At 49.3% G+C, this 10,321-nt stretch overlaps 3 protein-coding genes across 3 annotated transcripts; 1 reads left to right on the top strand and 2 right to left on the bottom strand.

Moving 5' to 3' along the window:
* Nucleotides 1-303: 303 nt before the first annotated feature.
* EDB82DRAFT_513262 (uncharacterized protein) lies at nucleotides 304-2,434 on the bottom strand. Its single transcript, XM_025737670.2, has one exon. The coding sequence runs from the start codon at nucleotides 2,110-2,112 to the stop codon at nucleotides 481-483; it is 1,632 nt and encodes a 543-aa protein (XP_025592508.1). The 5' UTR covers nucleotides 2,113-2,434; the 3' UTR covers nucleotides 304-480.
* A 2,298-nt stretch (nucleotides 2,435-4,732) lies between these two features.
* Nucleotides 4,733-6,450, top strand: EDB82DRAFT_513257 (aldehyde dehydrogenase domain-containing protein). The gene has a single exon (XM_025737669.2). It carries the CDS (start codon nucleotides 4,873-4,875, stop codon nucleotides 6,400-6,402), a length of 1,530 nt encoding a protein of 509 aa, XP_025592507.1. The 5' UTR covers nucleotides 4,733-4,872; the 3' UTR covers nucleotides 6,403-6,450.
* A 211-nt stretch (nucleotides 6,451-6,661) lies between these two features.
* Nucleotides 6,662-9,958, bottom strand: EDB82DRAFT_513254 (uncharacterized protein). Its single transcript, XM_025737668.2, has 6 exons — nucleotides 9,863-9,958; nucleotides 8,754-9,810; nucleotides 7,895-8,705; nucleotides 7,612-7,839; nucleotides 7,251-7,565; nucleotides 6,662-7,203 (listed from the first exon to the last, which is right to left on the bottom strand). Exons 1-6 carry the CDS (start codon nucleotides 9,895-9,897, stop codon nucleotides 6,782-6,784), a joined length of 2,868 nt encoding a protein of 955 aa, XP_025592506.1. The 5' UTR covers nucleotides 9,898-9,958; the 3' UTR covers nucleotides 6,662-6,781.
* Between the last annotated feature and the right edge of the window lie 363 nt (nucleotides 9,959-10,321).

Raw genomic sequence — 10,321 nt, 5'->3', positions numbered from 1 at the left:
GGTCCATATTCGCATACATGTTTTATTTCATCATGAGCAAATAGTTTCACATCATCCATATAGTCAACCACTACGGCTAAACTCTGGCGCTTGAAGTCTCGATCGGGCAGGCACAGCGAACATGAGACTTTCGGCAGAATTGATTAGTGGTGGAAAGCTGCCGGCCCGTTGTGCCTGTTTAACTGAAGCAGTGCGGCAAAATCTCGCGTGGTCGAGAAGCTGGGCAAGTCGGACAATGACAACCCGACACCAATCCGAAACAGTGGGCTCAGTTACGGTAAATCGGGCCCATTACTCCCGAGAATTGACAGAATTGGTTTGGATTGTTTTATTTTTGTTCCAACTACCTATATGCGGCAGTAATACTATACTCGCTACGAATGCAATCATACGCTAATCATTTAATCATACAGATATCCATAACAACAACTCTCTCGAGCCGAGTCGCTCGCGGAGGATCAGGAAACCATCCGAAACACTTTACAGTCGGGAGTGCTTGGGCTTCCAGCCGTCCTCGGCAGCAATGAGCTCGGCAGCCCGCTCGCCGCAAGCAAGCACCGTCACCATGGGGTTGATAGTGGGCATCTCGGGGAAGATACCAGCATCAACAATTCGGAGCTTGTTGATGCCGCGGACCTTGAGTTCGGGGTTGACAACAGCCATCTCATCTCGCTCGGTATCGCCCATCTTGGTGGTACCGGCAGGGTGGTAGACGGTGTGAGCGACACGACGGGCGTACTCGCTAATCTCCTCATCGGTCTGAATCTTGGGGCCAGGGGCGACCTCCTGCTTGAGCCACTCCTTGAAGGGGCTCTGCTGGGCGATCTTACGAGCAGCCTTGATACCGTGAACAAGAGTAGCCGCATCGTAACCCTCGGGGTCGGTGAAGTAGCGGAAGTCGAGGGAAGGCTTGACAGTAGGGTCGGCCGAGGTCAAAAAGATACGGCCACGAGAGCGAGGGCGAGGAATGTTGGGTGTCATGCAGAAAGCGTAACCATCCTTAATCTTGGGGTATCCAAGACGCTCTGTGTTGAGGTGGAAAGGAATTTGGTAGCAGTGCATCATGACATCGGCAGCATCACCGTCGTTGCCGGCAGCATTCTTAGGCTCCCGTCGAAGGAAGATACCAGCATCAGAGTCCATAGTGGTCTGGTTGGCAGGGACGGCCTTGTTCAGCTCCCACATGATGATGGTCTCGGGGTGATCCAAGAGGTTTTCGCCAACACCAGGGATGTCCTTGACAACGGGGATGTTGAGAGACTCGAGCTGAGCCTTGGGGCCAATACCAGAGTGGAGGAGGAGTCTGGGTGTATCGACCGCACCGGCGCACAGAATAGTCTCCTTGCGAGCATGGAGAGTGTGCTTTTCGCCAGACTTGAGGGTGATGTTGATGCCCGTAGCGACATCGTTCTCAACAATGACCTTTGAGACATGGGCTTCGGTAAGAACAGTCAGGTTGGGGCGTCGCTCGTCGCCTCGAAGGATAGGGTGGATGTAAGCGACGGAAGCACTGCTGCGGTGGCCGGTGTCGGGATTGTAAGAGACGGAGAAGAAGCCAGCACCTTGGGTCAATTGGCCCTTCTCTGAGATCTCGTGGTTGAAGTCGTGGATGATGGGAATACCCATGGCCTCGGAGCAAGCCTTGACCCAGTCCTTAGTCAACTGGTTACGGTGACGGGGGTGGACGGGGTTCAGCTGGTTGCGCAGGTTGTCGACGCTGCGCATGACGGTTTCAAAGTCCCATCCCTTGCAACCCTTGGAGACCCAACGGTCCATATCGTGGCGGAAGGGGCGGAAGGAGATGAGGGTGTTGTGCGAGGAGCAACCACCGAGAACCTTGGCTCGCGAGTGTCGGATATGACTGTTGCCATTGGGCTGCTCAGTTGTGGGGTAGTCGTAGTCGAGGTCACCACCGAGGAGCGACAACCACTCTCGAAGGTTAAGAACATTGTTGAGACCGAAGTCCGAGGGACCACCCTCAATGACAAGGACCTTGCGCTCAGGGAGGTAGGCAGAGAGACGAGAAGCTAGAACACAACCAGCCGTGCCACCACCCACGATAATGTAATCGTAAGCAGAGCTGGCTGAAGCAGGAAGAAACTCGGTGGTCATGTTGAAGGCTGGTGTAAGTGAATGAAAGGTAGGTACAGTAGGACAGAGGTTCAATGAAGGTATATCCAAGATAAGGACTCAGTTCAAGCGGGAAAGGGGTATCGATTGATGTTGAGAAAGAGGAACTGAAGAGGAATGAGAAGCGACTCAAGACTAGAAAAAGCAGAGCTCTTGTAGTCGAGAGTCGAGGCGATCAACATGTTTTTGAAATGGACGACCATCAGGTTCGAGTGGGGCCCCAGATCGCGAAAGGGATCTCTGGGACAGTATACAGTGTCAATTGATTCGAGCTACATGGTGCCCAGCCTGGACTCGATGTACTCTCATGGTTGCACGAAGTAGTGTGTGGTGGGCGAAACATGATGTTGATTGGTTCGAGTGACCATACAGCAAGGCTCGTGTGGTGGGTGGATCAAAAAAACACCAGCCGCCAACAAGAAGGCAAACGGCGACGGCGAGAACGAACTAACGTAGCGAGGTCCAGGGAGAAAGCTGGTTTGGCCATCAAAGTTACAGGAACGAGGCTAGCCGTAGCGGGGTCTTGGCTGGTGAAAAGATGTAATCAGAGATGAAAACATGCTCTGAGGTCTTCACCGACTTCGGGAATCTGTATTTGGTGATACCGAAGTTATGAATCCCGTAATAATATCCGTAATTTGTATGACGTTATGTTTTTTTTTTTTTGTTTTTTTTTTTAAATTCCAATGTCTTTTGGGTCAATTGTCTGAACTGGCAGGGTAGTGATACAGACCTACCTATCTTGGTGGTAAATAGCTTGATTCTTGAAAGTTAATTTACCCTGTCTCTGCACAATCTGACAACGGATATCAGGCAACGGTCATTCGCTGGGAAAATTCTGACATTCTGGTTTTGTACTCTATTCGGCACCCTTTCTGCCCTGACGCCTCAGCCGCGAGATGAGCGTTAACTTGTTGACAAGCGTTTATTTGAGAGTTGTTGAACTGAACGGTGAAAGGTGGGGCCGTCTGACGGCGAGAAATGGAGACCCGGATCCGGATCACAGCAAGCAAGGCAAGGAAGGCGCCGACTTCAGTCCCAATTTTTCCCTGTTTGCCGCATGTACCGCCTCAAGGCGAAAGGATGAATTGACTTTTCCTCTCTAGCTACGCCTTTCCTCTCACTAACTTAGGTACCGGGCACTTGGTACATTTGCCATGCCTGTCTGATGAAAATGGAATTTGACAACACACTCTCACTCCTTCGGATCTCAAGATATGGACAGACAGACGGCACAGGACAATGTCAGATACATGGCCTCGGTTACAGTTGTCTCGGATAACATTCACATCCTTTCCAACAGATGTACGATAAGTTCCTGTTCTGGTTTCGCGTGTCTACCGTTATCAGTAAAAATTCACTTGAATCCCACCATGCCGGTTACTGTACATGTACAGTATCCAGTACATACCCATTATCTGCAGGGACGGTTCGGTTCACCACTAAAACCCCATACATAGCCATCCTTGCCATGTTCCGTAGAGGAGGATGCCAAGTTTGAAGTGTTGCTTAGCATACTAATTAGGTAAAGCGTGATTGGGGTAACATGCCTGTCAGATCGATATTCTCCAAAGATCGAATTTGAGCTATGGGTGATTGGATGGCCAAACCAACAGTATGCTCCGCAGAGTTTATCGGTCCCTTATTTCCTTTTTTTTTTCCTCTTTTTTTTTTCCGTCTTCACATGCTTCATCCGGTATATCCGGGCAGCAGGGTGAGAGGGTGAGAGAGCTGTAGGTATTACAGGATATGCGAGTGATGATTGTCATTGCCATCACAACAAAGTCTTTCAAGCTAATTCTTCAATGGCAAATAGCACTGTCTTGTAAAGATAAAAAGGTTCAAAAGCTCGGGCTGAACGAAGCTCGGGGTGTGGTGTGGTAGCTACTAGGTAGGCAGTCCAGCTACCTCTCGACAATGACGTGAACACATCCACAAAAATATCCACTCTGCAGCCACTCAGTCTTGGCGTTGTTCGGCATTGTCTAGACTCTGACAGTCTGGATAATCTTTGCAGGCGAGCTGAGAACTGGGCTCTTTTGGTTGTGTCTTTACATAGTATTCGGAGCAAAGATTGCTCCGTCAGTTTCTGCACAACCAGTAAGTTAGTAGATAGGTGGTCTGATAATCTGCATTCTCATACCCAGTACTCTCCGCCTTCAGATAACGTGCGGCACTATCCTAGTTGGTCTTTTGCAACTTATAAACATGTTTCAAGCAAGTTGCTCGAGTCATGCTCTTTTTCTATTGCCTAGACCCCAAAGTGATCATCCTCACGTGCCACAAGGCGTCGTGAATGGGTAAATTGTTGTTACAAGGCCACTGCCAAAATGGAAATCGAAGACGGTTGTCCTCCTCTTTTGCGCTGCCCTTCATCTGTCATACTAGTTGAGTATGATAGAACGTTGAACAGTACTACACCTACTGTACATGGTACTCGGCTGTATTCTCATTGGTTGATTAACTCTACCGTGTGCTCACAGTATGACTCGGGCCCACGTCATTGTATCTTTCTAGATGAGGAAGGTACCCGGCATCAGTTAATAGCGGGTCTTGACGGCACTTGCACACTTGCTCTTGCTATCATCCTTACAGCCTTTATTATCTGACTTACATCCATCCCCACATACAATAGAACATCCAGACGATTCAGAGTACCTTCATACCTTTCTGATCTTACTTTCCTTGCTGTAATTGATCTCTCCTTCCCTACAATATCTTGCTCACTCAAATTGAGCTACAATGACCTTCCCATCCGATATTCACACTTTCCACTCGGGACGACCTCAATCCGAGTCATCGTCACCATCCAACACCTTTGTATCGGTCGATCCAAGCACCGCAAAGCCTCTTGCAACTATCTACACCACCACTCCAGACCAACTCAACCAGACAGTCACAGCTGCCCAGGCTGCCTTCCCTGCCTGGTCTCAAACACCAGCTCCTCGACGTGCTGCCATTCTCCTCAAGGCAGCTTCTATCCTACGCGAGCGCAACGATGAGCTTGCATTGACCGAGACCCTTGATACTGGCAAGCCTTGGTCGGAAACTTCAACGGTTGACGTTGTGACCGGTGTCGATGTTCTTGAGTATTACGCACATATGGCTGCTGGCAGCTTCCCTGGCCAGAACACGCGTCTTCGGTCCGACGCCTTTGTTCTCACAACCCATGAGCCCCTAGGTGTTTGCGCTGGTATTGGTGCTTGGAACTATCCCATACAGATTGCTCTCTGGAAGTCAGCGCCATGCCTGGCCGCCGGCAACTGCATGGTCTACAAGCCCAGTGAGGTCACACCCCTTCATGCCGAAGCACTCGCCAAAATCTATATCGAGGCGGGTGTCCCTCCAGGAGTATTCAACGTTGTGTACGGTGATGGTATCGCCGTAGGAGCACCCCTCGTGGCCCATAGTGGCATTGCTAAAGTGAGCTTTACTGGTCAAGTAAGCACCGGCAGCAAGGTTGCCAGCCAAGCAGTCACAGATATGAAGGGCGTTACTATGGAGCTGGGAGGAAAGAGCCCACTCGTTATCCTGCCCGATGCCGACGTAGAAGACGCGGCCGACACCGCCATGGTCGCCAACTTCTTCTCGACCGGTCAAGTGTGCACCAACGGAACCCGTGTGTTCGTCCCAGACACACTGCTAGCCCAGGTCGAAGAAGCCATTGTCCAGCGATGTCGAGAGGGAATCCGTATGGGTCTGCCACAAAAGGCCGAGACCAACTTCGGCCCTATGGTTAGCGCTGCACAGCAGGAGAAGGTCAAGATGTACATCCAACACGGTCGCTCAGTGGACAAGGCAAAGGTCCTGTTCGATGGTTCACAAGAGTCTAGCATGCCACAGCCAACTTCTGAAGGCTTTTGGGTCCACCCCGTTGTCTTTACCAACTGCACTGACGACATGCGCGTGACAAGAGAGGAGATATTTGGTCCAGTTATGTGCATTATGCCTTATAAGACACAGGGGCGCCCTCGTCCAGAGTGGCTGTCGGAACTCATCGCCCGAGCCAACGACACCCCAATGGGGCTTGCTGCCGGTGTTGTCTCCTCCGATGTCGGCTTGGCGCAAGAGGTCGTTCAAAAGCTCGACGCTGGCATCACCTGGATTAACACTTGGGGTGAATCCCCTGCAGAGATGCCCGTTGGAGGCTGGAAAATGAGTGGCATTGGCTTGGAGAATGGCCATGAGGGCATCTCAGCCTACATGAGGACAAAGAGCACATTGGTCCAGCTGGGCAGGGGCGCCTGCAAGGGCGTTTTCTCCAAATTGTAAATTTATAGCATATGTTAATTTAAAATGATACCTATTTTCGTGTTTAAATAGCAGAACACATCGCGTGCTTCACATGTATAGTGTTCATTGCGGACTCTTGGCTTTCATTTTCGACTGAGCCGTGCTTTACTATTTCAGGTGCCAATTCAACGCAGTGCATATGCGATACTGGCAACCATTTTGTGGTCCAGATATGTTGTATTCCTTGGCATCCTAGAAGACGAGGAGAGCTTAACGGAATTAACAGCCAAGTTCAGATGGACAGATAAAAAAATATCCCGTGCACTTCTCATGCTTAATTATTTTATAATTAACAACCAACTTCCATTACTTTTATGATAAATTCTCTGGGTATTCTGACAATGGTCTCCTTGGCTAACTATAGCTTGATTCTTCCTTTTAACAAAGACAATGCCTTGTTGTTCTGATTAATCACCAGCAATGCGTATTCATTACTTGTTACCATAACCTCGAGTCCCCCAAGACCCTCTGCGTACCCTCTGCAATCCCGCAATACCTTCTTTGCTCGCGAGTAGTACTCTAGAGCTAGGTAGTTTATACCCAGAAGCTGGTACAGGCGGCCTATGTTGTAGTACGCCTCTGCCTTGTTTTGACTGCTCTGTTCGAGCGAGCCTGTCGGGCCCAGTTCGGCATAGCGCGACAAGAATGACTGCCCTTGCAGCAGTAAGTACTGGCGATTTGTTGATTGGCGCTTGAGCCCATAGTGAACATATGCCAACCCAAGGCTTAGATTCACCATAGGATTATCGGGGTCCAAAGCCCGAGATCGGAGGAAGTATCCTATGAAACGTCAGTCGAGTTATGCTGGAGCAAACATAGCTACTTACCTAGAGCGTATGTGTAACTTGTTGATGTGAAAAGAATATGCCCGTACAACATCAGTACACAAGCATCCAGTGATGGCTCTCTCTTCTTGGCCAAATCTTCGCTGGACTCGCTTTCGCCATAGGCTTCATCCATGGCTTTGATCTGACGGAGAATGTATTTTTGGGCTGGCCCTGATGTATACCAGGATACAGGAGATTGGCATAGGTTTGATACAAGAGCAAACATGCGGTACGAATCAGAGGTTGCACCATCCCTCATTAGCTGGCGAGCAGTTGCGATACACTTCTCCTCATCGCTTGTGTAAATAGCACAAACTACAAAAGTTAGTGTCCCTGAAACATCGTGACGCAATTTACTTACCACTCCATGCAATATGAATGATAAATCCGTGCTCTGGGGCTTGGAATGCAGTTGAATCTCGAGCAGCTTCGCACACTTGATAAGCTTCATCACGCCGATGTGCGATAGCGAGACCAATGGCATAATCGAGAAAAAGATCGAGCCAGTTATTGAAAGAAATACCCCGATGGCTCTCGAGATCTGAGGAACCTGCTTCTCCATTCCCATTGTCCGGTTGAGGTGCGAGGGCTGTTGAAATTTCAAAATCAGTCAGTGATCTATCCACGGGGCTTAGCATACTCACTTCTCGCCAATCTCTCGTACATTTGAGACAGCTCGTTTTGTGGTTGACCTGCTTCTTGCTGTTGCACATGGTTCTTTGGTCCTAAGAAATGCAAATACTTATCCCAAGTATAGAATTTCTTGATTGATCGGAAGTCGTCCACAAGTTCTTTTGAAGAGGCCATCCATTCTGGAATCAAATCTTGATAACCCTCCTTAATCTTTCGTCGGAGATCTTGAACAATTTCATACTGTTCTGCCAACTTTACGGCACGCGCCTGTTCTTCTTGACGACGCTTCTCTGCACCGGCCAATCGTTTTGGTCGGTAGCGTCGTGTTATGAGCCGCTTTCCAAAAGCATCTGTCCTTCGAGGAACAGCTTGGGCTTTTCGTGGAGCCCGGCGGCTGGGCTGTTCAGTAGCTGTGCTCGAGTCTTGGCCGCTTTCATTGTTATGATCTCGGTCCCGGATCTCTCGGAGAGCCATTGCCTCAGCAGCCAAGATAAGAGCTTCTTCTTCCTCTCTAGCTTTTTCATACATGTTAGCCAGTTCGATACGAGCATCGATATTATCCTCGTCCGCATCGATAGCAGCCAGGAAATACTCCTCGGCAGTTGCATTCTCGCCAATCGCAGAATGGCATCGCCCTAGCTGCAGTAGAATTGTTGCATCTGCATCGCCGGGCAAATCGCGAAGTATGTGGTAGTACGAGATCGCCAATGGGGTATGGCCACGATGAGCCAACTCCTCTGCAAGGTCAAAAGTTAAGAAGGGAAACTCAATGGCGAAGTCTCTCGTAATAAGGGACTCAGGGTCAAACCACCACAGATGTTTCTATTGCATTGTTAGCATAACTTCTTTTGTGAAGCTTTGGCTGCATACCATGGCTTCTTCCTCATCGCCAATTCGAAATCTGTAAATCGCCAGACGGGCACGAAGGTCCAAAGGAAATGACCGGCCATAAAGCTCGGGATTCCAGAGTCCAGCTCTGAATTCTGGAACACCTGCTCGTCTTGCATCATCCATATCCCACTCACGGTCATCGGATTGCCAGTCATTCCAATATCCTTCAGACTCTCGGCCCAAAGCCCATCTAGCTAACGCCTTCGCCTCTTGGATGGCATCCTGATAACGGCCGGTTGAAGCAAATAGTTCCACGTAGATTCCGATATCAGTCCACGGTGATTCTATCATACCAAGGCTCGTTTCTTTCTTCTCGTGGTCAAAGAAACGCTTGTAGGCTGCAATTGCGCTAGGGACAGCTGCTTCTGCTTGCTTGTTGTCAACACAGGCTTCTGCAAGCTTTCTGACGATTTCAAGATCGTAGGGACGATGCCTCAACACAACCTTGTAGTCGGAAATAGCGGCAGCCAGATGACCTTGCCTGTGACAGACCAGACCCTTTCCTAATCTTGCGTCCAGGTTTGTGTGATCAGCGCGTAGCGCGGCAGAGTAGCAAAGTCTTGCAGTATTGAGATTGCCGGCCTCATCGTCTCCTGTATTCTCCAATGCGAACGATGCGCATCGAAGCCATCCATTGACATCTTTAGGGCGAAGGTGGGCAGCATAGACCATTGCAGACAGCGACTTGCTCATATCACCCTGCTCGCCAAAGATGGAAGCCAAGGTCGTCCATGCTTGGTGTGTTTCTGCATTGATTCTGATGACTTCAAATACAAGGTCCAGCGCTAATGAGTAGTCACCACTCAGGAAAGCTTGGTTAACTTTTGACAGTCGCGCTGTGATATCGCCTCTAGGCTTGGCTGCTTTTCGCGGACCTCGAGCTCCCTTCCCACGTAACCCAGCGCGATTTGCCGAGGCTGGAACAACTTCGTCGCGTTGCTCATTTATAAAGTTCCTTACAGTCTGGTCAAATTTGGCAATATCATCCTCCAACTCCTCCAGGTCAGAATCTGCATCAGAAGCATTCTCGTGTTGCCTATCTCGATCAGTACGTATTTTTTATCATTCGAAAAACGAAAAGTACGAACCTTTCCATCATCTCCAGATTTCCATCTCTCGACATCTTGCATATCGGTACCTTGAAATTCCGACAAAACTGTAGTGTTGATACTTTTGATTTGAAGTTGACAATGGGTGTCAACGATTGGCGTCAAGACGTGGCGCAGGAAAGGTGGCTCAGCTGTTAGTCACGTGTTTCGTAAAACCGTCTCAGACCTGAATGCTACTTCGTAGTACCTTAACACTTGGAGGATGTTTCGCCATCTGTTCAGAGCTTATATTCCGATATAAGATTTAGTACTGATGTTAAGCCCTGTGGCTTTGCTGACCTAACTACTGTTACTCACATACTGTTGTACTTCCGGGTTGTCACTGTTAAGCGGATATCTCTTCGTAGATTGAACAAGCCCAGTAGAATCGGTGCCCAGGTACCAAGCTGCTCAAATCTCGTTGCGTAAGCCGTTTAACTATACGCTCGTGATAAGGGG

The sequence above is a fragment of the Fusarium venenatum genome (genome assembly GCF_020744135.1).
Source record: "Fusarium venenatum strain MPI-CAGE-CH-0201 chromosome Unknown EDB82scaffold_4, whole genome shotgun sequence".
In the NCBI taxonomy this organism is placed as follows: Eukaryota; Fungi; Ascomycota; class Sordariomycetes; order Hypocreales; family Nectriaceae; genus Fusarium; species Fusarium venenatum.
The sequence above is the reverse complement of the archived record's forward strand: the minus strand, read 5'-3'. Positions and strand labels throughout refer to the sequence as shown.